Genomic DNA, 26803 nt, shown 5'->3' with positions numbered 1-26803 from the left:
GAGAACTTGCAGTGTGTAAATAATTGACATTGCTGTGAAATGACTATCTGGGACTCACTGAAATCTGTATGATTCAGTTCTAGCTCTGGATTTCCTCAGTTGACCTTTGTGGAGGTTTTATCTATAGAGTAGCCCTTTGCCTTGTCTTGACCTTATTAGGATTTGGGCTTTTGTTGCTTTTCTCCCACTATTTAAAGTAGACTTAAGAGAAGAGTTGTATATTGAGATTAAGTTGGCTAGTTGAGTTGGTTTCTTGGTGTTGGGCTTCTGAACATCCAGGTAGCTGAATGGAATGCCTCACATTAAGATCTCAGAGAGGGTTTCTCCATAGAACACTCCTGAAGCTGTCCAATGGCTTCTTCTCAAAATTCAGGAAAAAACAACACTGCCATGTCAGACATCTCTTAGAGGGAAGGGTACATGCTGCCTGAGTATTCTGTCACTCATTATTATTATTTTGAAAACTGGATTTTTAAAGTCTGTTAGTGTTTCACAACAAGGAGAGCCATGGTTTATGACAACCTGTAGTTTTATAGTTTTACCTTGTGTGCTTCTTCCTTTTGTGAAAAACCTACCTAGTACAAGACACCATATGCACAGACTGCCCAATGATTGATCATCTTTATTTCTGCATTTATATATTTATTATTAGACCTCAACTCTGTCTTCTCCCACTCAACTCTGCCTGTAAGCATACTTTATCTAGGCATGCACTTTGTATTAATACACTAGAAATCTACAAATATGTCATACTTTTTATACTCTTGGATAGTTATTATCAAAACCATTACTCTAGGGTATTGAGTAAATTTAGTTTTATTAGAAAAAAATAAAATAAACAACCTTGGTATTTGATGCCAAAGTAGGATAGTGAATTCTGATGTAGCCTGAAAAAAATCTGGAGATAATATTTAAAAGTAAAAGTAGATGAAGCTTTTCATCTGCTAAGTAGCATTAAGTTAGTTGGTAATACTCACCTATTTTACTTTTATGTATACTTGTGTGTGAATGTTTTGCTTGCATGTATATCTGAGTACCAGAGGCATGCTTGGTACGGAAGTCAGAAGAAGTCATTGAGTCCTCTGGAATTAGAATTTCAGATGGATATGAGCCCCCTTATGTGTGCTGGGAACCAAACCCAAGTGCTCTTAACTACTGAACCATCTCCCCAAGCCCCAAACTCATACTTCTTAAATTTAGCAGATGGAATTGGTATTCTGATTAACCTATCTGAGACAGCCTTATGGAATTTTATCAAATGTTTTGTGTCATAAACCAACGGGAAACACCATTTCAGAGATTTGAATGAGTCCTTCAGGCTTTGTTCACAGTATTCCTAATGGAAGCAGATGACAGTGCCAGAGCAGGTCATTACTCTACATCTCCCCAATGTAACAGTCATGCTAAAGGAGTGAGAGGTCAGAAGGCATCTCCAGTATTCACACTTGCAGCTCAGCAGCTCCCCTCTGCTGTGGGTAGTGGTAAACTTTGTTCATGCATTTCAAGGCCATTTTCACTGTTTTGCTATCCCAGAACCACAATGGGCAATTGTGAAAGGGCGTGGGGAAAGGACTAATGTAGTGCAGAAGGGAGATTCCTTTCTTTCCAGAAGCTCATCATTGTTACATTCTCTAAATCTGGCTGTTAACATAAAGGCTAGGTCATGAAGACTGGAGGTGACCATGACATCCACATTCAAGGTGTCAACCCCCTATGTAGCCCTGGTTAGGTGGGAATTCACTTTGTAGTTAAGGCTCCTGGAACTTGCAGAGATTCATCTCTGCCTCTGAGTTCTGAAGTTACAGGAGTGCAACACCATGCCTGAATACAGAAGAGTTGTAAAAGTGAAGAGTTGGAAATTGCTTTTTTATTCATAAAAAGTCTTCAGTGGGGACTTTTAAAAGGCAGTCAGTAAATGCAGTGTGTATATTTAGCCAACTATTAAAACACTGACAAGAATAAAAGAATTAACAAAAAATAACAAATTTTCTAACTAAAGTAAACACCAAGCAAACAAAACCCCAGCAAAGAAAAGACCTCTGCAAAAATTTAAGCTACAAATCTTCTTCTACTCTAGACCCAACAAATCAATGGAGCACATTTGGCTTTCCAAAGCACAAAGATGATTCAGACCTCCTCTATAAGTTCTTTCTCAGGACCAGTCATGCCAGTCCAGGCTGTGAAGCTGGAGAATCCCTAGTCATTTTCTTTATGGAAGACCTGATGACTGACTCACATAGGTGTGAGGGAGTGCTGTAGTCTCTGCAGTGCATCATCTTCAGCAACACTTTCACGTGACATGGAGTTGGCTTCAGCATTGCCCTGGGGAGGGAATCCTATTCTTCTCCATGTGGTATGTATAGATAACAGCATGATAGCCATGCAGGCTTTCTTGTCAGATTTCTCACCACACGTGGAGGACACAGACAGCTTACGAAAGACATGGAGAGTACACTGACAGAGTAACTGGCTCACCAACATACCCTCCCCATGCTGCTGTGCCCCATTTGAGGACCACTTGTTAATAGATGGCTGGGTTCTGAGTAATCTTGGCAGGTCTTCTGTAGCTAAAGCTTCTTTCTGATGATTTATCTTCTCCTGGACAGACACATGGATCCCTTGCTGGTAGGTTGGGATTTTCCTCACTGGTTAGTTCACAGCTACAAGATGTCTTTTGTTGAGGAGGTGTTGATGCTAGAGTGGAGTTCTCTTAAGTGGTACTGTCAGAGAAAGAATGGCAATTATTCCCATAAGCATCCTAACTCTGCTATGGCCTAGACAAAACCAGGGCCTATTCACTCACGGGACACCAATGTGAAGGAAGAAAGACCATCCCACGGATGCCATGGTTGCAGGGGACAGGAGTCAATGGTGGCCCTTTTGCCTGGCACACTTAGTGTCCCTGCTGAAGCAGGTTTGTCTGCAGCAGGCTCTGACCCTGGACTGTGGCCTGTTCTAGATCATGCTGGAGTGTTTTAGACCTAGGAGAGGAAGGCAGCTGGAAGACAGGCCTGACGGGGACCTGCCATGCCAGCATTTGAGTCCCCACCGGCTCCATTCAGCTGGACAATCTGCATTACCTTTCAGCTGAGCTTATTCCTTTCTTCCTCAAGAGAGAAGGGCCAGAGAGTAGCTGGCCCTGGATTTTTTCTCAGCCTTTAAAAATTGCTAGAGATTGGTGCCGGGCGGTGGTGGCGCACGCCTTTAATCCCAGCACTCGGGAGGCAGAGCCAGGCGGATCTCTGTGAGTTCGAGGCCAGCCTGGGCTACCAAGTGAGCTCAAGGAAAGGCGCAAAGCTACGCAGAGAAACCCTGTCTCGAAAAACCAAAAAAAAAAAAAAAAAAAATTGCTAGAGATTGAACTGAGAAATACACACCTAAACTAAAAACAAAAACAAACAAACAAAAAGAAACCAGCACATTTCTCCAATAGTTCAGATACATTATTTTGAAAAAAAAAAAAAAAAAAAGCAGCATAGCAATGTCAGAGTCACAGTTCAGGGGAGATATGCATGGCCTTGAACAGATGCCAGGCAACTCAGCAACCTTGGAACCTAACTGTATGAGGCCCTCTAGTGGTGTCTACACAACACTTCAGTGTGCAGGCTCTGTTTACTCCTTCAGCACAGAAACTTCCTTGGCTTCAACCTGTCAAACTCTAAACCTGCTTATTTCCAGAGAAACTTTCTTACAGCAAACAGATGCACACTGCAGAAAGCCTGTAATCAGTAAGAAGGGGCTCCATGCAAATCTGCACCTTACCTCTAAAGGTGCCATCCTGAAGGAAAATGAAGAGGCAGGAGGGCACACTGTCTTCCATCTAACACTCTCCCTGTTAGGTTTGGGCTGCCATAGGAACATGTGTGGGGAGACATAAAGATCAATGAACTCAGGACATATGAGAGCTCAGAAACGAAGAAGGGGACACAATCTCTAGCAAGATTAAGGATAATACGTATTTTTCCCGGACAGACATTTCTGTTGACTGAACCAGCTCATACACTCAGATGTTCTTTCCCTGGCTGTGACTGAAAGGCCATGCAGATGGGCAGAAATCCAAATAGGACAGAGATTCAGGTAGAGGGGAACTACTGAGTGCCACTCCCTCCTGGCCTGGGCTCCTACCTCATCTGGGAGACAGTGAAGTAATGCTGCAGCTTTTCTGCCAAGACCTTGTGCTTGGTGACCAGATCTCTCTGTTTCAGCAGGTATTGCAGTCTCTCCTCCAATCTTTCCTGCTTCTGTTTAGTAGAAGATTATGTTCTTAGTGCAGGGTTGAACACTCATATGCACACACACACACTCCTGAACACACACACTCTTGAACACACACGTACAAGTGTGTACACATACAAGCATACTACATTGCATTCACATGTTTAGTTTCCCAGATAATGCTAATATAAGAAAAGATGACCCAGGACATTTAAGAAGAAACTGAGCATTCCTTAGATGGAAGAACACAGTGGGCAGGACGGATGGACAGACCAGTCAATGAAGTGCACAAACCTTGTAAACCCAGTGCACAAAAAAATGGACTTGTGGGGTGTTTGGCCTATAAGCCGTGCCTGTTCATCAAGTTCCCCAGTCCATGCACTAAAGGCTTGGATCCCCAGCACTGGACGACAGGATGGTGGTGAAGCAGCCAATAGCTTCACCCAGTGCTTCCCAGTGTCTCCAAGGTAAACAGCTTCCTCCAAAAGGAGCTCTCTAAACCACAGGCTGCCTCACTTCAGACACAAAGCAATGAGCCCAGGACACTAGAAAATCCTCAACCAGGTGCCAATAGAATCCTTTCATCCCTGTAAGGTGATTGTGTCAGGGATTTGTTTGAATAAGAGAAGGTTGACTAAGCCACAAATGATCGCATGTATTATTTCTTACTGAACAAGATTCCATGGAAAGCCCGGACCACATTGTACTTTTACACTCACAGATGATGGGTATCGGAATAGTTGTGACTTCAGGGCTGCTCTGAAGATGACTGCTACAACCCTGGTGTCAGCTAGTTTCTCTGTGAACAATTGATTTCCTATTCCAGAATCACTGGGTTACTTGCGGACTGCAGTTCAACTTTCTGAAAAATTGTACATAGCTTCTCATGGGGCTACACCATTTTACAACACCAGCAATGTCTGAGACTCTTTATTTCTCCTAACCCTCCATAAGGCCCATTTTAACTCAGACTTAACAATTTTGGAATAAAATCAGTAATTGAATGCTGCAGACACAGCAGAGGGTGAGTGCTTTAGACTATAATGAGCGTAAGTGGGATGCACTGAGACAGCCCTATTTTCAAATCTCAGCATGGCTATGGAACTTCTGCTCAGCTGAGATAAAACCACAAGCACCCCTGCAAATTCAGAATCTCTCAGGGAATAAAATTCAGGCCAAGCTTCAAGGCCAAGGTCAACTCAGCAATGGTGAGGCCAAGGTAGAAAGAAAATGGTAGTAGGCCATGAGACTGAGAATAAAGCAGGGTGAGGGACGGCACCTGACCATCCAGTGGGCAGTCACCATTCACTAAGAACAGAGAAGAGACACAAACCCTCATCCAGCCTTTCCTACCTCTCAGGCACCGTGATATGCCTCACCAGCTCTTTCCTCACCATCATCTACTGTAGAGAGCAAAAAGCCTTGTGCACACAGGTAAGTACTGGAGAAGCCAGGAAACTTAAACACACAGCTTACATCTTCAGTGGAATGAGGAGCACAGCTGCTCTTCCTGGAATGCTAGGGATGATGTCATTTTATAACCTGGTGACCCTTTGCTGTCTATTGAGACAGGCTCTGCCATATCTCACAGAATCAATGTTATTACTAATACAAGACCTAGTCCCCTGAATATTGAGCAATGCTTTTAGACCATAAACTTACCCTTATGACTGAAGTCACTTGTGCATTACAGCAGCTTAAGTGACTTCTATGTTATCTTACTGGTGGCTAATCCTGATGCCCATAGGTATTATGTTTACCTCAGTCATGCTCCCTACAGCCTAAATTGTGGGCACCATCTATGTGTCAACTGTACCCATTCTTGTGAAAGAAGTCCAATATACTTTGTAAGGAATCTCAATGTAAACTTACCTTAAATTGTTGTGGACTTGGGACTGAGTTAATTGTTATCTGAATACTTTTTTTTCAAAAATTGAGCTGTGCTTACATATGGCTAAAGTTAAATGATCTGGTCCAGACTCTTGGAGTCCTGTTCCAGCACTGGTCGCAATAAAATTGGGCTGAGCCAAGTTTCATTATTGTCTTTTCATGGATCATTTTCCCCTCCCTGTTGTAAAGCCTGCAAGGGAATCACCACAATGTACCCCATTCCTTTGGTTTTCTCCAAAGGATTTCTTTTCTGACTTTTTAAATTTTTTGTTTTTAATATTTATAAATATTTGTGACTCTGAGAACACTTGAAGACTTTTAGTTACAGCAGTTTTTATGTGTTTGTTCTAGGGTGCTGTGTGGACATGCAGAAAGATGGGCAGCTCCATGTGATGTTTGATTACATGGTTTCCAACAAATCTGGCACAGGATTTTCTCATTAAAGTTAGTCTCTATCAGTGTTAAAGATGTTCCATGAGCAGGTGAACGTACACATAGAGGTTCACACACATTCTAAAGTGCACAAATATATACACAAACTCAACATGAATATAAACAACACACACACACCACCACCACCACCACCACTACCACCACCACCACCAACAACAACAACATAACAGGAATTAATCATGTGATATCTCTCTGTATCAATGGTCTCATTTCCCAAATAAAAATAGAAACACTAACAGAATGGATTAAAAAAAAAAACAGGAATCATTTTTTTTGCTGTATACAAGAGACAAACTTCAACGTCAAGTATAGACATTATGTCAGAGGAAAGGATTGGAAAAAGATATTTCAAGCATATGGACCTAAAAGGCAAGCTGGTGTAGCCATTTTAATATTTAACAAAAAGGACTTCAATTCAAAATTAATCAAAAGAGATGGGAAAGTATACACCACCAAGATGACATTTTAATTCTTAAAGGCTTGCCCTAAGCACAAGGGCACCCACTTTTGTAAAAGAAACACTACCACAGCTTAAAGCACACACTGACACTCACACACTGATATTAGGGAACTTAAATACTCCAATCTCAACAATGTTCATGTAACCAGTGTGCAGGTCATATAGACAAAATTAATAGAGAAATGTTGGAGTAACTGAAGTTATAAACCAAATAAACCTAACAGGTATCTACAGAACATTCTACCCAAACACAAAAGAGTATACCTTCTGAACAGCACCTCATGGAACTTCTTCCAAAACTGACCACATATTCAAACATAAAGCAAGTCTCATCAGACACAAGAAAATTGAAATAACTCCCTGCATTCCAGCAGACCACCATGATTAAAGCTGGATATCAACAACAGAAAGAACAGAAAGCGTATAAGCTCATGGAAACTGAAGAACTCTATACTGAATGAAAAGTGGGAAAACAGAAATGAATAAGAAATTAAACACTTTCTAGAATTCAATGAAAATGAATACATAACATACCCAAACTTATAGGACACAATGAAAGTGGTGCTAAGAGGAAAGTTCATAGCACTAAGTGCCTACATTAAAAAATTAGAGAGATTTCTTACTAGCAACTTAATAGCACACCTCAAAGCTATAGAACAAAAAGAAGTACATCCAAGAAGAATAGACTGCAAGAAATAATCAAACTCATAGCTGAAATCAGTAAAATAGACACAAAGAGAACAACACAAGAAAATCAATAAAACAAAGAATTGGTTCTTTGAGAAAATCAACAAGATAGATAAATCCTTATCCAAACTAAATAAAGATGGACAGAGGATATCCAAATTGATAAAATCAGAAACAAAAATGGGAACATAACAAGAGACACTGAGGAAACCCAGAGAATCACAAGGACATACTTTAAATCCTGTACTTCATCAAATTGGAAAATCCAAAAGAAATGGATAATTTTCTCAATAGGTACCACTTACCAAAGTTAAAGCAAGATCAGATAAACAATTTAAATAGACCTATAGCACCTAGTGAAATAGAAGCAGTCATTAAAACTCTCCCATCCAGAAAAAGAAGAGTTAATGCCAATATCCTCAAATTAGTTCACAAAATAAACATAGAAGGAACATTACCCAATTCATTTTATGAGGCCACAGTTACCTTGAACGCCAAACCACAGAAAGACTCAACATAGAGAATTACAGACCATTTTCCCTCACAAACATAGATGCAAAAGTACTCAATAAAAATACTTGCAAACCAAATCCAAGAACATATCAAAGAGATCATCTATCATGACCAAGTAGACTTCAACCCAGAGATGTAAGAACAGTACAACATGAAAATTAGTCAATATAATCCACCATATAAATAAACTGAAAGAAAAAAATGATCATTTTAATTAATGCCAAAAAAAAAGCCTTTGACAAAATCCAATACCCTTTCATGATAAAAGTCCTGGAGATATGTTACATGAATCTGAAAAGGTCTTATAATAAATAAAAAGCCTGGAGCCAGAATGATCAGAGAGACAGAACAAGCCACAGCCAACCTCACCTCGCCAACTCCTGAGCTGATCCTGTTTCCTCAGATTGAAAGTCTCTGAGTCTTCACTCAAAAGAGTCTTAGCTGAACTGCTTAAATCTTCTAGTTCCTGGTCCTCATGCCTTATACACCTTTCTTCTTCCTGCCTTCACTTCCTGGGATTAAAGGCGAGTGTCCTTCCCAAGCAAAGACATGAGATCTCAAGCCTTGGGTTTAAAGGTATGTGCCACCACTGCCTAGCTGTTTCCAGTGTGGCCTTGAACTCACACAGATCCAGACAAATCTCTACCTCCTAAGTGATAGAATTAAAGGTAAGGAGTGTGTGCCACCACAGTCTGGCCTCTATGTCTAATCCAGTGGCTGTCTTGTTCTCTAATTTCCCGGAAAGTTTTATTAGGGTATACCACAGGGATATTATAGACACAAGGGATATACCCAAATATAACAAAGATAATTTACAGCAAGAATATAACCTACTTCAAATTAAATGGAGAGAAATTCAAAGCAATTTTATTAAAATGAGGAACAAGGCAAGGCTGTCCACTTTATCCATATCTATTCAATAGAGAACTTGAAGATATAGCTAGAGCAATAAGACAACCGAAGGAGATCATGAGGATACAAATTGGAAAGGATGAATACAAATATCATTATTTACAGATGATATGATAGTATATATAAGTGCCCTAAAAAATCTACCAGGGAACTCCTACAGTTGAAAAACATTTTCAGCAAAGTGGCTGGATACAAAACTATCTTAAAAAATTCATTAGCACAAATACATACAAATAATAAACATACTGAAAAAAATCAGTGGAACAACACTCTTTACAACAGCCAAAAATACTATAACATGTTTTGTGGTCACTCTAACCAAGTAAGTAAAAGACTCGTATGTTTAAAAACTCCAGGTCTTTGAAGAAAGAAAATGAAGATATCAAAAAGTGGAAAGCTCTCTGATGCTCGTGGATCAGAAAGATCAACATAGTAAAAATGGCCATTCTATAGCAAAAGAAATTTCAGATTCAACACAATCCCCATCAAAATTCCAACAATTCTTTAAAGACCTTGAAAAGACAATTCTCAACTTCATGTGGAAAAACAAAATAACTAGGATACCTAAAACAATCCTCAACAGTAACAGAACTGCTGTAGGTATCACCATCCCTGATTTCAAGCTGCACTACAGAGCTATAGTAATAAAACCACATGGTATTGGCATAAAACAGATACATTGATCAATGGAATCTAATCAAAGACCCAGACATAAATACACATACCTACAGACATCTGATTTTTGATAAAGAATCCAGAAAGAAAGAATGGAAAAAAAGAAAGCATCTTCAAAAAATGGTGCTGGTCAAACTGGATGTCTGCATGTTGAAGACTGCAAATAGATTGATATTCTCTGTATTGTACAAAACCCAAGTCCAAGTAGATGAAAGACCTCAGCATTAAACCAGATACACTGAGCCTGGTAGAAGAGAATATAGGGAATAGCCCTGAACACTGGCACAGGAGCTAAGATCAATTAAAAATAACCTCATGAAACTGAGAAACTTCTTATGGCAAAGGACACCATCAATAGGACAAAATGGCAGCCTATAGAATGGGAAAAGATTTTCATCAACTCCACATCTGACAGAGGGAAAATATCCAAAATATATAAAGAATTCAATAGACTAGACATCAGCAAACAAAAACATCCAATTAAAAAATGGGGTACAGATCTAAACAGAGAATTCTCAAAAGAAGAATCTCAAATAACTGAGAAACACTGGAACATTCTACAACCTTAGCCATCAGAGAAATGTGAATCAAAACTACTTTGAAATTCCATCTTATACCTGTGAGAATAGCTAGGATTAATGACAGGAGTGACGGCTCATGCTGGTGTGGATTTGTCGCAAGGGGAACACTCCTCCATTTCTGGTGGGACTACAAACTTGTACAGCCTCTGTGGAATCAATATGGTATTTCCTCAGAAAATTGGGAATTGATCTACCTCAAGACCCAGGTAAACCATTCTTGGACATGTAACCAAAGGATGCTCTATCCTACCACAGGAACATTTGCTCAAATATGTTCATTGTGGCTTTATTCATAACTTCAAACAGGAAACAACCTAGATGTCCCTCAATGGACGAATGAATAAAGAACAAGTAGTTCATTTACACAAGGGAGTATAAAATGATATCCAACTGGTATTGCAAGCAAACGTGTGGAACTAGAAAAAAACATCCTGTGGGAGATAACCTAGACCCAGAAAGACAAGTATAATTTGTATTCACTTGTAAGTATATTATTAGTTGTTAGGTAAAGGATAATCAAGCTACATTCCACAGATACAAAGTAGTTAGATGAAGAGAAGTCTCTAGAGGAAACACATGGGTCTCCCTGGGAAGGAAAAATAGAATATATTTTTCAGGGGGATTTGGGGTTAGTGGGAGCAGGATTAGAAGGGACCATGTATTAGGGGGAAGGGATAGAGGGAGAGAGTATGGGGAGAGACAGCTGGAGTTGGGGGCCTTTAGAGCATGTTGTGGAAAGCTAGTGCAGAGAAAACTTCCTGAAACCTATAAGGGTGATCCTAGTGAGTATTCCTAGTAGTGGAGTACAGAGTCTGAACTGACCATCTTCTGTAGCCAGGCAAGGCTTCCAGTGGTGAGACTGGATTGCAGTCAGTTGAACTGTTGGTAAGGGAATTCTCTGGATCTCCCTAACAACCCAGATTGATGCTAGGACAAAGTGTTCGTCTCTGAAAACTGACAGTGGGGTACCATTGTTGTGGGCAATATCTACACAGTTCATTGAACATAGAGAGATCAAGATGTTGCCTTCATGGAGCTCTCACCCCTATCTTCTATTCTGTTTGGCCTGGAAAGGTACTCTGCAGCTATAGAAAGAGAAACATGGACAACAACCAAGCTGCAAAAACCTCAACATATAGTCTGTCCTCCGGGCAAGATGTGCTGGGGCTATGTTGGCACACAACTTGAGAGAGTGGCCATACAATGTCTGGTTTAACTTGAGGCCCATGGAAGGAAAAGCAGTCCACGCCCTACACTGCCAGGATGGCCAGGAACTGGAGACCAAATAGCCCACAGACCTAGGGTAGAACCAAATGTAACTACAAAAAAAATCAATAAAATAATTGCTAATATTCTTGACAATATTCTGCTATCCTCATAGATTGGTGTCTTGCCAGTTGTCATCAAAGAAGTTTCTTCTAGCAGCAGATGGGTGTAGAGACCCACAGCCAGTCATTGTGTGGAAGTGGGAGTCTAAATTGAAACTCTCTATCAGGTCACATGGCCCAGTGAATCACCTAAGCAGAGCTCACATGAACTCACACAGACTGATGCAGCAAACATGGAGCATGCATGTATCTGCACCAGCTTCTCTGCGTACATGTTGGAGTTTTGATGGGACTCCTAAAAGTAGGAGTGGGTTTGTCTCTGACTCTTTTGCCTCCTCTCTGGACATCTTTCCTCCTATTGGATTGCTTTGTCCAGTCTATATGATGGCTTTTGTCTTGTCTTATTTTTGTTTGGTCTTATCTTGTTTTGTCATGTTTGGCTGTTGTCTCTTGGAGGCCTGTTCTTTTCTGAAAAGAAGCCAAGGGGGAGCAGATCTGAGGAAGAGGGGAGGTTTGTGGGCACTGGGAGGAGTGGAGGGAGGGGAAACTACTGTTGGGAACTATTGTATGAGAGAATGATCTATTTTCAGTAAAAAAGAGAATATTCACTCAATAAAAATAAAAATAAATTGTTTAATAGTTATAACACTCTAAAATAGTTATTAACTATGTAGTATCTACCCAAGGGAAAGCTTAAAATTTCCTTCCACTAAAATATTAACAAGGAGCCGAAATTCCTATGATTTGATGGCATATAATCATTTTCATATATAGCAGTGAGTTGCAGGCTGTGAATAATGGGCAGGAGGTAAGATTGCCATTCCTGTGGAGACTGAATTTCATGGACAAATCAACAGGAGGGTTTGGATGCTGCCTCCTGCAGGAAAATCCTCTATTAGAGGTCTCAGACACAAGAAGAGCTGGAGGGTTGGTTGCTCAGAGCAAAAAGCAGCTGGAATGTACGAGATGGATAAAAGGTAATAACTTCCTCAGTTCCTTCAGGACAGACATCTTATCTGTTTGTTCCAAGTATAGCTTACTTCCTGGCATTTATGTGACTCCCAAGAAATATTCTTGAAAAGCAACCATTATGTTATTTTTTTAAAGCTACCTGTCTACTAATGATGACACATCTAAATTATATTTTCACTGATGTTTTTGAGATCACTAATAATTTAGCACCTATGTCTTAAAAACACATATTTGTAATCCATTGACCTTTGACATTTGGTTTAACTATTAATTTTAATTGAAGTATTTAGACTAGGTTTGAGTTTGTGATGCACACCCCTCATCCTAGCTACTCAGAGGCTGAGACAGAAGAACTGAATATTAAAGGCTAGTCTGAACTCTACTGTGAGTTCAAAGTTAATCTGTGCAATTTGGTGTGACCATTAATCAAGATTTTAAAAGATGGGGTATATAGCTCATTGTTAGAATATGTAACAAGCATTTGCAAAGCCCGGGGTTCAGTGTTATTTTAATAATTAAATAAAATCATGGGAGGCCTGCAACTTTTTGAAGGGAAATTAAGGAGGAGTGGACCTGGGGTAGGAGGGATCTGGGGGTGAAGGAGTGGGAGGAGGGGTGGAGGGGGAGCTGATGTTGAGATGTAACATATGAGAGAAGACAAAAATGGTGACAATGAGAACCACTCCTTTGGCATTTTCACAGGGCACTGCTCCTCAAAGCTGTTTCCAACCTGTGATCTCATAAGAGGCTAACTTTCCAGAAAGACTTAGGAATGATCACAGAAACCAACAATTGGATGAGATGTTGGTGATCTGATGGATAAGTGGGTAGATGGTCCCATGAATGTGTGTGTGTGTGTGTGTGTGTGTGTGTGTGTGTGTGTGTGTGTGTGTGTGTTTGCGTGTGAATGCACATCTGTATGATTAAAGATGGTGGGCAGCCTGCACACAATACCTCAGCCTACCTGCTTTTCCTTGGCCCAGAGGTCATAGATCTTCTCATGGGCCTCTCCACAGAGCCTCCTCATCTCCTCACAGGACTCTTGTAGCGAAATCTGCTCCCCCCTCAGCTTTCGGTTCTTCTCTCTCAAGATGCTCACTTTTTCCTTTAGATGAGTCCTCTCACTCAGGAGCTGGCTGTGAAGGATGCTGAACCACCACAAAGAACAAGGTGAGCCACATCCAGCCTCCATATGCCACTCCCACATCATCCATGCAAGGTCCCATGCCCTGACTAGAGTCCACTGTAGCCATGCCAGCATAACCTAGTAGCTGGCAAAGCCAGAGAAGAGCCAAATTTCAGAGAGACTCAGACTGTCTCTGAAAACCCTGAAACTGAAAGGGATCCATGTACTTCTGAGAGCACGGTTTGCCTCCCCCAACATGTGCTTAACTGTTGGGAAAACAACAGCAGGTAGAGGGTAAACATTCTTTTTTTTTTTGTGATATATATTTTTTATTTTACAATACCATTCAGTTCTACATATCAGCCATGGGTTCCCCTATTCTCCCCCCTCCCACGCCCTCCCCTTACCCCCAGCCCGGCCTCCATTCCCACCTCCTCCAGGACAAGTCCTCCCCCGAGGACTGTGATCAACTTGGTAGACTCAGTCCAGGGAGGTCCAGTCCCTTCCTCCCAGACTAAGCCAAGTGTCCCTGCATAAGTTCCTGGTTTCAAACAGCCAACTCATGGAATGAGCACAGGACTTGGTCCCACTGCCTAGATGCCTCCCAAACTGATCAAGCCAATCAACTGTCTCACCTATTCAGAGGGCCTGATCCAGTTGGGAGCCCCTCAGCCTTTGGTTCATAGTTCATGTGTTTCCATTCATTTGGCTATTTTTTTTTTCAATAATTGAGTAAAACTGAAATTGATTATATGCCACAGTCATCCTAGGGACCTCCATGCTATATATATAGCCTCTATGGTTCTATGGGTTGTGGTCTGATTGTTCATTTTATATCTAGAATCCACCAATGAGTGAGTACATGAGGGTAAACATTCTTGATGGAGGACAGAAGATCCAATGGGAATAGATTCCATCTGTGGGTCCCATGGGAACCAGCTCTGTAAGCCCTGCCAAAGCCCCAGAGACACACAAATGCCTGCTACCCCATCATGGTGCTAATAGTTTTTCTATCTAGAGGCCTCTGAGGCTGGCAGGACAATGATGGGAGTGGCTCACAGACACTTCACTCTTAGCAAAACTGGTCCAAGAGGCCCAAGTCAAGAGCACAAGGCAGACTGCTTGCTATGGGGCAGACAGGCGAGAACAAAAGGCCTCACTTTGGTTCAAAGACAAAAACATGGTAAAAAGCAGTCACTCCCAAGTAATGGGGTTGCAGTGAAGTCAGTTACTCACCTGCAGGAGACAGTTTCCTCGGTCAACTCCTTGCACTTGTTCAAGGCCTCACTTATCTCATTAGGGAATTTCTCCAGGTCCACCATCACTTTTTTATGTTCCATATTCAGCATCTCCAGCTCGAAATTGAGCCTGTGGTAGGGCATGGCCCAGGAACAAAGAACCCCATGAACACAGGACCCAATGACCATATGAATTCAGGTGGTGCCCTCAACTACCCCAACACAGTTGATGTCATATTATAGAACCTATAAAGTAAGACAATGTGGTGCTTATTAAACTCGCTGTCCTGGCCTCAGACCAGCAGTCAGGTGGTGCTAGGGGAGTGAGCCAGGGCTGCATGGGTGCCATCACTGGGTCTGGAGGAAATGATTAACTCTCCAAGAAGTCCTCAGGGGTCTGTGTCACAAGTCTGGGCCCACCAGAAATGTATGATAATGTTGTTTGTGTCTTCAGAATGGGGATTTTTGATCCCAGGTTCCTATTGCTATATGGATGCCCAGATCACATAATCAGTATTTTCAGGGAGTAGACCCAACTTAAGGATAAATTTATAAGTCTCCAGTGGATTCCAATGGGCTGCCAACATGAGCACACAGGCCAAGAACACTGTTGCTCACAGTGAGTTACTGACATTGCCTGGAAACTTCCTGACACAGGAAGAACCACATGCCCTGCCAGAGACCTCCAACTGCCAGGATTGGGTACACATGCACACACACACACACACACACACACACACACACACACACACACACACACACATACACACACACACACGGTGTCAAATAAATGTAGGGAGGTAGCATTGTCTCAGAGTATAAGGATCAAGACCAGAGAGGAGCAGTGAAGAAGTTCAGCCTTCAAGCACACACTGAGATGGCACCTGGCCCCTCCTGCTGCTTCCAACAGCCACCAGCACCCAAGCTCCTGCTGGTCAGAACAAAGAGTCACCATAAACTCACAGCACATAGCATCTCCCATAAGCCAACACCTGTCAAAGACTCTTGAAATGCATGTAAGAGCTCATATACTACTGCCCTTATCCCCAGACTGTGATTCAGGCCACAAGCTCTGCTTTTCATTTGGAGCAAGCAGGGCAGCCTGTATCCCCATCTCACTCCCAACTAGGCTTCTGTTCTGCCTCTCAGATGCACTCAGAAAAATTAGCCTGGGCATGAGGATACTCTGAAGATACAGCCTCCAATAACCTGAGGATTGCTGGGGTTGACTCAGTAGGATCAAGATAGTCACCATAGAACTGGACATAATGACTACCTGTTGTTCAAATCATTGTTGGTGAAATTGGCCAGCATTATAGAGAGTTCATTCCTTTCATTGGTCATCATTTGTAGCTGACGGGTCAGTCTATCCACCTTGTTCATCTGCTGTTCTTGCTCAGTGAGGGAGGTTGGAGTTGATGCCTTTCCAGTAGTCCCTGTACAAAGAAGAACATAAGTGAATTTGTACGGCTGTATGGCACAGGGCCAGGAGAGATCATGTTGAGTCCCAAGAAGAGGCCTGAGAAAGAGGGAATGCATGGAACCCAGTGAAGACCCAAAGAGCAGGACAGCTGTCCTCAAGTTGGGGCTCAGAAGCCATGTCTCTGACCCCAGTCACTTTGGCTAGATATGTGCACCAGCCCCTACTGCAGCTCCACTGTCCCTGGAAGGCATATGTTACCCAGCCATGCAGCTCTGGAAATATCAGCTCATATCTGACGTGAGACAGCAAAGTCCTGAAGTCCCTAGTGCTTAGCACCACCAATCCCTTTTCACCTGTGTCCAGGACTAAAAGTAACTGAATGTCTAAGACCTTGGTGCATGGATAGGGAGTTTCCCTCCTTGGTACTCACATCAGATACCCATGGAACCTAAAGGAATCCGCTGACAATGAACTGTAGGAACACCCTACCCTGACACCTCCTTAGTCTGTGACTCCTGCTGGCCTTCTTTGCCACTCAAAATGAAATTAAGGAACTCCCAGAACAGCAGCTGCAGCCTTGACAACTCCTGGCTCTCTGCCAACTAACCATCAGGAATCCTTGACTCTGAGTCTACCCTTTCAGGAATCCAGAGAAGCAGCATAGACCTATCTCTTTTTAAGACCCCAGCTACTGAACCCTATTTTTGGAAGGTCCACCTCAAGCCTCACTTCCTCCTTAGAAAGCCAGATCTCTCTGCCAACCACTGTGTTCAGTCTTGCCAACATGTCTTCTGGTGAGCCCTGTAAGCACTTAAGGTATGCCCCAAGGATGGATGGTGTTACCACAACCATGGTGAATTCACAGATCTTGTCAAGTGCTCTCCAGGAGACAATAGAATGTTCAGAGGAGGGACTGTTAGAGTCACTGCCAACTGTCATCACTTATTTGATAACTATCTCTTCCTCAATTCACTAAAAGCCAAGCTTCCCTTTCCAGTAGCCTTCCTTGAGACACAGGGGAAGGCCTTCAGCACCTTCAGCATCAAGAGATCTCTGATTCATTAGAAACTTTTCACTAGGTCAACCTGTGGAGGTGAAGACTCACTTTCCAAACACTCTCCAGGAATGGGCTCTTCCCTTCCTTAAGATCTCTAATCAATAAGATGAGAAGTAAAGGATACTAAGAAATCAGCTCAGGATGATGGGGGAGGAAGATAAGTTCCATGAAGTGAATGAAGATATCAGGAAAGTTGAACACGGATGTTACACTGTGGGTGAGTGGGGGGAGATTATGAGTGTCCTGTCAGACCAAAAATAAGTCACATAGGTAATGATGAAAATTTCTCCAAAACTTCAGCAGAGTACAGTCCATCCATCATGATGTTAGCAAAGGTGTGATCACCTAGTGACAGGACAGACTGGAGATACCTAAGGACTGGGCATCCTCAGGTGAGCCCTCAGACACCAAGAACAAACACCTGCAGGAAGAGTGATGGCCCATTCCTGCACCCAAGTTAGAGAAAAGATGACTGGCTAGTGAGCGGGCAGGAACTCAGGAACCTTAGGGGTCACTGAAATGCAACAATGCTTGGCGGCTCCTGCCCTGCAAGTGGCTATGAGGTAAAATGAGAACCTCCCACTCTGGCCAAGGGACTTTACTCTGCCTGTTATTAGCATCACACAACCAAACAATGTCCACTGAGGGTGAAGTTCAGTGCTGTAACTGAAGCCTCATTCTCCCTCCTATGCTTCTTCCCACTCGGAGTGAAAGCAGAGGCCCTGAGCAGAGCAGCTGCAGGCTTGACCATTCCTGGCTCTCTGCCAAACTAACCACCAGAAACCCTCAACTCCAGGTCTGCTTTTTAGGAACTCAGAGAAACATAATAGGTCCATTACTTCCAAACAGCTCCTAGATCCTGAGTCCCATTGTGAAAAACCCAGCTGAAGCCTTTCCTCCTTCAGGAAGCTCCCCATCCCTTGTTCAGGACTCACTGCGCTTTCCCCAGAACCATTTATTTCTTGATGTGTGGCACTGAGAATGAAGGCCAGCTTCCTTCCTCCTCTCTCTAGTCTCGTTATGTTCTGCCTTCCGTCTCCCAAGGAGCCTGCTCAGTCTTGCCAGCATGGCTGCAAGTGAAACCTTTAGGTAATGAACAGATGCCCCAATGGCAGTTGGTGTTACCACAACACTGGTGACATCACATGGAATGCCAGGGCTCTCCAGGATACAGGAGAATGTCCAGGGAGGAGATGGCTGATGTCCACAGTACAGCCTTTATCTCCCTGATAACTACTTCACTCCAAAATGATCTGAAACCAAGGTGCCATATCAGAAGTCCCTCTGGGGGGTCACACACAAACTTCTTTGGCACACCCTCCTTCCAAAGTCAGAGATCTAGCTCTCTGCTTCATTAGAAACTATCTATGGGGAGTTGAAGGCTCACTTTCAAAACACTGTACAGGAATGGCTCTTCCCCTGCTTCAGATCCATACTCAGAATGATGAGAAATAAATGATGCTAAGAATTGGGTCAGGATGATGGGGAGTAGGAGTGATGAGTCCTCTGAAGTAAACATCATGGGGGAAGATCCTCAGACTTTTAGAGATTCGGGAGTTCAAAACAAAGATAAGTCACATAGATAGTAATAAAAATTTCCGATGGGTGGTGGTGGTGGTGGTGGCGGCGGCGGCGGCGGCGGCGGCGGCGGCGGCGGCGGCGGCAGCAGCAGCAGCAGCAGCAGCAGCGGCGGCGGCGGCGGCGGCGGCGGCGCACGCCTTTAATCCCAGCACTCGGGAGGCAGAACCAGGCGGATCTCTGTGAGTTCGAGGCCAGCCTGGGCTACCAAGTAAGTCCCAGGAAAGTCGCAAAGCTACACAGAGAAACACTGTCTCGAAAAACCAAAAGAAAAAAAAATTTCCCCTTGAGAGTAAACAGAGCTCACTCAAGCTATGAGGCTGTGAGTGAAGATGTGATTAGCTGGCACAGTCATATCTGAATGGAATGGCAGAAGTTATAAAGCCAGCTGTGTGACAAAGATCCAGCAAAACTGAGCCACATCATGGCTGCCATGCCACCTTTGGTTTTCATCTCCACCTGTTACATACTTGGGCACTTTTAATATTTGTACAATTTGAGGATATTGGGTTGATGGAAAATTCCTTATGAATCATTTATACCTTCTCCCAGGAATGCTGCTTCTGAGCTTACCCAGGAAAGTCCTGAAGATACTATTTCAGCCCCTGCTTTTAGGGAGATATCCTTATCTACTTGAAGGTCTTCCTTACACCTTGTAGGCTGTGACATATAAAGAAGCCAGAGGTCTCTTCATGAGGCTATGAGACACTCTTGAAACATGTGTCCCTATACTTACACTGGAACAAGATATTCAAAACAAAGTAAATTCAAAAAGGTCGAGAGGAGTTGGCCACAGTTCATATTACAAGGCTCTTCCCACTGTACACTCAGACAATTATGTGGCATACAACTCTGCCCTACACAGAGACATACTGATGAGCAAAGTATGGAGTGGAAAGATGATAAAAGTATGAGGACCTCCCTCTCTTAGACGTTAGCTCATGTAGAGCCACTATAATGTCATATGACCAAGGAACAACAGAATGCCAGGATTAGACATATAGACAAATTCTATAAAGTTATAAATGTGAACATTGATTGTATTATGCCAGAATTTGAATAATAACTGCAGCAGCTTTAGCCTGAGGATTTTTCCTGGGCACTCCGACCACTGAGAGTTAATAATACATTGCTTGAGACATAGCAAATTGTCCACAGTGGCTGAAGATTTTGTTTTGGTCTAGTGTCCTTGAAGCAACCAAAGCAACCAGCCTGAGCACAGGCTGTCAAATGCCTCTAGATTCTCAAAAAATTGGGCTATGGGGTTAATGAGTAAGAATGATAACTCTGTTTATTAATGATGTCAAAACCTTAGGGAAAATGATTTGAAATAATAACTCTATTCTGTCATAGTTTATTAATGATGACTAAAAGATGAGCAAAAGGAAGTGAAAAAATGAGTCCAAAACAAAAAATGATATGTTCTAGTTCCTGATAACTAAATTCTGTATAAATAAAGAAACACTCTGGCTGCTAGTCAGTCAGGCTGCAAGATTCTCTCGACCACCATGGCCTGGCTCACTTCCTTCCCCTCTGATGCCTTACATCCTCTGCTGGACCCATCCACCACCGGGGATGACTCCCAGCAATTAGCTCTTTACAGGTCTGGCTGTAGACACATGCGCCCAGTTAAGCCCTCAGATCTTTACAACAAACAGTCCTAGGAAGTGTATGATGGTCCAAATCTTGAATCAATAGACAAAGGAAAGGTCAGTGGCAAGGCAGTGCTCAGTCTAGGCTATGTAGAGGCACCTTGATTGGGAAACACACATGCACATGCATACACACACACACACACACACACACACACACACACACACACACCCCAGGCATTCAATAATCATGGGATAGAACATGATGTACATCATTATTATGGTGTTTCAACTGGCAAACAAAAGTTAAATTCCTTGGTCTGGAGCCACCTGTTACACTCTACATGCTTGGGAATGGTTGGTACTGCTATCTTTGGGTCCAATACACATAGGAGGTCATGAGAAGGACCGGCAAGGGGAGAGGCTCAGGGTTGTTGAATCAAAGAGCTTTGTTATAGCCTAACCTCACCCTTCTACTTTTGACAGCCCCTGTAAAGAGGAGCCACCCCACTGTCAGCCTGGAATGCACGTTCTCCAGATCTCTGGACTTTCTCCACCAAAGCATGGAACCAAAGGCTGTAAATGTGATTATCAACTTTATTTCTAAATAGGTCTTGTAGAGACCAAGTCAAGGACCTATTGAAATTTAAGAGCAAAGCATGTGCCAAAATTGGTATGAAAATTTTTATGAACATGCAGAGCAGTGCTGGGGTAAAGAAGCAGAGGAGAGAAGTGAGATAGAGAGAAAATGTGAGAGATATGACTTTGCAAATCAATCTGAGATGTGAAAAGATCAGGAAAGCAAGGTATAATGGATTGCCTGCAAATTCCAGCAACTAAGAAGGAGGCCTGGTGCAGCAGAATTGTTAAAAGGTCTTATTAATAAAATCAAACCTGGGAGCCAGTATTGGGGTGAATGCTGGAAGGTCAGAGAGACAGAACAAGCCACAGCTACCTCATCTTGCCAATTCCTCAGCTGATCCTGTTTCCTGAGACTGGAAGCTTCTGAGTCCTCATCCAAATGGATCTCTGCTGAACTGCTGCTCAAAAGCCTAAAAGCTTAACCAGCCAAATGCTTCCTCATGCCTTTCATACCTTTCTGATTTCTGACATCACTCCCTGGGATTAAAGGCTCACTTTCTGGGATTAAAGGCATGAGTTACCATGCTTGCCTGTATCCTTGAACAGAAGAATTTCTGCCTCTGGAATGCTAGGATTAAAGGTGTGTGCTACCACTGCCTATCCTCTATGTTTAATATTGTGGCTGTTCTGTCTCTGACCCCAGATAAGTTTATTTGGGTGCACAATGTTTCGGGGAACACAATACCACCACATTCCTAGAGGCAGTTGCATCCTTAGGAATTCAGACAGCTTGGCTTTTTCAATACTTAATTGTGAGACATCAAACTTCCATGAACACATTTCCCCAGCCCAGAAGATATATCTACCCACCCTAGCCAAATATACACAAAACCATTCTATATGTGCCTACCTCTTATCTCACTGATGTTTCCTATCAAAAGAGGATTCATTGTCATCCAAATGCCTTGAGATTCAGCTGACAGGGGCCAGCACCTGACCTCTACAATGCTTTCCCTCAGCCTACCCTTGACACATGGAAGGTGTTCAGAAAATGATCTGAGAGATAAGACTTTGCCTAGCAGATTCTCATAATGTAGTCTTGAGATTATCATTCTCTGGATGACAACCCTAACCCATCACTCTACAGAAAAGAGGGTCTCATTGGTCAGCTAACTTTTATCCTTCCTTTTACATCCTACAGGTAACCAGGGGACAGCCTTCTCAAGCTCATTTAGAGTGGCACAGGATACAGCTTAGTTTCACAACCCCCAAGTCTGATCTCAGAAGCCAAGAGAAAATTGACACAGTTCACAAACACTCATGTGGATGGAGATGCCCAGGTCATCTGCCTGATCACTCTAGAACCTTGCAGATGCTGGAAGTGAGATGCAGGGACAGCACACAGTCACCATACTAAGCAAGCCATCTTCTCTAATATCATCCCAGGACACTCAAAGCTTGCAGGAAAGACCCAGTTCTGTTTTTGTCCACTGCCTCTTAAAGCCCTTAATATTGTGAAGTATGTAAATGTATTATTTCAGCTTAGACATTTGCCTAGAAAAGAAAACTGATATACCCAAAACATAATGACTTCTGATCTCTCTGGCTCCAAGAGAGTTTTTTTCTAAGTATGTACTCTTTAGAAAAATGCAACTTGTGTCTTCTATTGCTTAACACTTCCCTTCTTTGCATAGTACACACCATCGGGAGTTGGGCTAAATCATCAGAGAATGGGCTAATGCAGCCATCATCCCTTTGCTTTAACATTAGTGAGTGATGTGCCCTAACAACTACAGCCCTTTATGTTACCTTCACATTTATTTTCTAAAGAGATTTCAGAGAACTTACTTACAGATATCCTAACAGATGGGTCCTTAAGGGATCTATGACTATTTACCATTAAGTCTGTGCAAATTCTTCATGCTTGATGCTTGCAGCCCTTGCCTTGGGCTGAACTTAGGACACACTTCCAGGAATAGAACTGTCTCAAAGAACTTAAAATAAAAATATGAATATAAAACTAAATTAACATAATATTTAAAGTAAAAATATTAGCCTTGATTAATACATAGACATCAGCATCTTTCCACATAGGTAGGAACCAGAAATACCTGGAAAGTGCATGTGCACCAAGTGTACATGTTAATTTATCAAGTAGTTACTGAATGCACTGCTCCCATTAGAAATGGTAACCTCTGCTGAATGTACAGAGCAACAAATACTGACCTTGGAATATTCTGCAAGTTGTAATTCAAAGTATGAATTACTAGGACCTACTACTCAGATGCATTAATACAAATTTCACTGTATGATTGCTCTTGTAGAGTACCCAGGTTGCAGTCCACTCACCAAAAGGTAGTTCACAGCCCTCTCTAACTCCAGTTCCAGAAGACATTTTGCCCTCTTCCAACCTCTTTGGGCAGTGCATTGATGTGCTGCAGAGACATACATTCAGGCAAAACACCCATACACATAAAATGAAAATGAAGCGAGATTTTTAGTGTCCTGGATATTAGATCCTTACTGAAACATTCACAAACTATTCTCATGTGTAGGTTCATGTGTTATTCAGTTTCTTTTTGTTATTCTTATTGTTGATAATGTTTGAGACAGGGTCTCTGTATGTAGTCCTGAAACTCATCATGTAGCCTGTGCTGGCCTACAGACATCCAAATGCCTCTGCATCCATTGTGTTGGGATTACAAGTGTACATCACTATGCCCCACTTTTTTGGGGGGTAACTTCTTTTTATTGTTTTTGTTTTGTCTTTTGAGACAGGATCTCACTCTACAGCCAAGACTATCCTAAATTTCACTCTGTAGACTAGGCTGACTTTGAACTCACAGAGGTCTACTTGTCTATGCTTTCTGAGTCCTAGAATGTAAGGCACGAACTATCATGTAGGGCATGATTTTGATGTGTTTTTAATATATGGAGGAGAAAGAATATATTCATAGGAAAGAATTTCAGTACTATGGACTTAATGTAGTCAACCCTTCTATTTTCATATGAACTGTTATGTGGATTCCAGTTCCCAATTCAGACTCTCAGAGTGACATGGAAGTAATCCCAAATTTCCACAAGTATCCCAGAGATTCCTGTACATTAACCTAAGTTCAGACTTGGTTTTCTATCTTGCCAGGTGGAATAGAAGTATATTTTATATTCTTCTGCTTTGATTGTGTTCATCACTATCAGGCAGTCTGTTCAGTATACTCAAGAAGTAGTGATGTCCAGGAGGAGGTCACGTTTCTCACAGAGACACTTCTGTGTGGACTCTGTGAGCATGGCTGCTGCTGGGAACCTCAACTTCCTCTAATACTGAAATGGCAGAGCCTTAAACACTTAGGAAGTGAATTCAAAAACAAATGAGGAGCAAAAGCTTGGGCTGGAACTCTACACTGTCAGTATGCTGGTGAAATGAAAAGCCCCACATCCTTCCTTGTTCATTGACAGGGACAGGAACTCAACAAAAATGTAAACTTGCCTTTGTGAGACATCAAGTAATTAACGAAAATCACAATGTACCACAGGTTGCACCCAAACCTCCTCACCTCTCTAGGCATAGAAACTGCTCTATGATTAAAAGAAATATCCTGGCTGAACAAACTCTGAACTCTCCAGTCCCTCCTGTGTGGACTAAAGAAGTGGGAACTTGTTGAGTGTGGGTGGTGATTGAACCCCAAGCTTCCTACATGGTAGGAATCATTCTGCCAACTGAGCCATGTCCACAGCTATTGTCTTTTCCCCCTTTGCCTTTTCTTTTCTTTTTTTGATTTTTGATTTTTTTTTTGAGACAGAGTTTCTCTGTGTAACAGCTATGGCTGTTCTGGAACTTGCTTTGTAGACCAAGCTAACCTCGAACTTACAGAAATCCACCTGCCTCTGCCTCCCACATGCTGGGATTAATGGCATGCACCACCACTGCCTGGCTGCCTTTTCTTTTTTCAACAGTTAATCTCAATGTGTATCCCACAGAGGCATGCAATCTATCTCGTTTTGGTCTCTTAAGTGCAGAATGGAGGGAACCACACTCAACCTGAGGAATTTTTCTCCTGGGGGCTGCACTGTTCAAGTTACCTCTGCCAGCCGTTCATCACAGCATCCTCACAGGTATATTGTCTATCTGCTGAGGCACCTCTGAGGCAGTTTTCAACAGCTAGGCATGTGGCTTCTCTGAGTGTACCCCCAACCCAATTCCAACATTGTAACCAGCCCTGCAGGATCTTCCCGGTGTGTTTCCATGCTCCTGTATTTGAGGCAGGTGACCCTCCCTCCTTCCCATTCAAACGATGTCATTTCCCAGTAGATTTTATTTTTCAATATGATGAAAAGGGGTATTTTAATGAAGGAATGAGACTTCCTGTGCAGTGTTTGGAAAACAAGCACTCGGTTCCCCACATATGAAATACTTCCAAGAGGCCTACTTTGTTCCTGGTGTACTGAATGTCCCAAGCTGATACCAGAAATAAAATGACTGAGGATAGCATTCTGGGTATTAATCCCAATGGCAGTAATAGGGTTGAGAGAGGATCTCAGCTGCAGAAACCCTTGAATCCTTCAAGAACAGCAAAGGCAGAAGAAGGTGGCAGCCATCAGAAATGGAAAGAAATGAACAAAAAACAGAGGTAAGACAAAAGATAAAGAAGTCTATAAGCAGCCAGAGAAGGGGACCTAAAAGCTCTGGGTATCATAAGAGTTCAAATGCATGATCATGTCTCCTAGAACAAGAGTTTCACAGTCCAGGATGAAATCAGTAATGCTGGGAATGGGTACATGTGTGTGATAAATCCCATAAAGTTCCTGATCCATTGGGCTTCAGGAGAAATATAACACTAGAAGAAACCACTTGTCATTGTCCTTGCCTAGTCACTGTCCCTACCAGTGCTCCCCATCAGGTAAAACAGCAGAAGTTGCCAAAGAACAGCATTTGAAGAGTTTCTCCTTGTCTACCTATGGTTTTGGTCTGTTATAGAAAACGGGTCCTTGGCCATCTGAACCTTCATAGAACCGTGATTTACTCCACTTTTTAGAATCCTGTACATTACCTTCCAATAAAGAGACTCATCATTGCAGTACTCATCAGGTGGATGACCTCAGATAGGAAACTTCAAATTTAGACCTGTGAGGATATAGGAAAGACAAATTGCATAATGAAGAGGGAATGCTACTTCTTTACTAAGTAGTTAAATCACTGTGATGAAAACATCTCTTTTAGCCGATGCCATTGACTAACACATGCTTAGCATGTCTTGGCACTGAACAATGAGCATGTGTATATAATCATCTCTTGTGCTGAGAAAATGGAGTAATGAGGGACAGGTAAGGGTTCCATCAACTCAAGATACTTCTTCCCTTGCTTCCATAGCTCTGGGTTTGCAGGTGTGCCTACCGAGATTGATAGGATTGGTGTAAGCATTGGGAAACTGTCCCACCCAATAAAACAACACCACTTTCATTTCTCCAGAAACAGAAGACAAACAAAGTAGGAGGAAGGGATATGAAAATTTGCCACTTTTCT

General features: G+C 42.4%; 1 protein-coding gene across 16 annotated transcripts in view; it reads right to left on the bottom strand.

Annotated features, from left to right (window-relative positions):
* Nucleotides 1-1847: 1847 nt before the first annotated feature.
* LOC143269404 (disks large homolog 5-like) overlaps nucleotides 1848-26803 on the bottom strand; it is a 99130-nt gene continuing 74174 nt past the window's right edge. For 4 of the 16 annotated variants that reach the window (XM_076554519.1, XM_076554518.1, XM_076554517.1 and 1 more), the window contains 8 exons: nucleotides 26331-26404; nucleotides 23632-23717; nucleotides 16327-16486; nucleotides 15049-15180; nucleotides 13651-13834; nucleotides 4126-4241; nucleotides 3763-3846; nucleotides 1848-2720 (listed from right to left, as the gene is read on the bottom strand). In XM_076554519.1, coding sequence (XP_076410634.1) covers nucleotides 3765-3846; nucleotides 4126-4241; nucleotides 13651-13834; nucleotides 15049-15180; nucleotides 16327-16486; nucleotides 23632-23717; nucleotides 26331-26365 — 795 coding nt within the window. In that variant the 5' untranslated portion in view covers nucleotides 26366-26404 and the 3' untranslated portion in view covers nucleotides 1848-2720; nucleotides 3763-3764. Of the gene's footprint in view, nucleotides 2721-3762; nucleotides 3847-4125; nucleotides 4242-13650; nucleotides 13835-15048; nucleotides 15181-16326; nucleotides 16487-17316; nucleotides 17640-18465; nucleotides 18679-23179; nucleotides 23276-23508; nucleotides 24344-26330; nucleotides 26405-26803 lie in introns of those variants that run through there. The other 12 variants (XM_076554528.1, XM_076554527.1, XM_076554529.1 and 9 more) reach the window with 9 other exon arrangements.

This window comes from Peromyscus maniculatus, chromosome 18 (assembly GCF_049852395.1).
Source record: "Peromyscus maniculatus bairdii isolate BWxNUB_F1_BW_parent chromosome 18, HU_Pman_BW_mat_3.1, whole genome shotgun sequence".
NCBI classification, from domain to species: Eukaryota; Metazoa; Chordata; class Mammalia; order Rodentia; family Cricetidae; genus Peromyscus; species Peromyscus maniculatus.
Note: the sequence above shows the minus strand (reverse complement) of the source record. Positions and strands in the feature narration are given on the sequence as shown.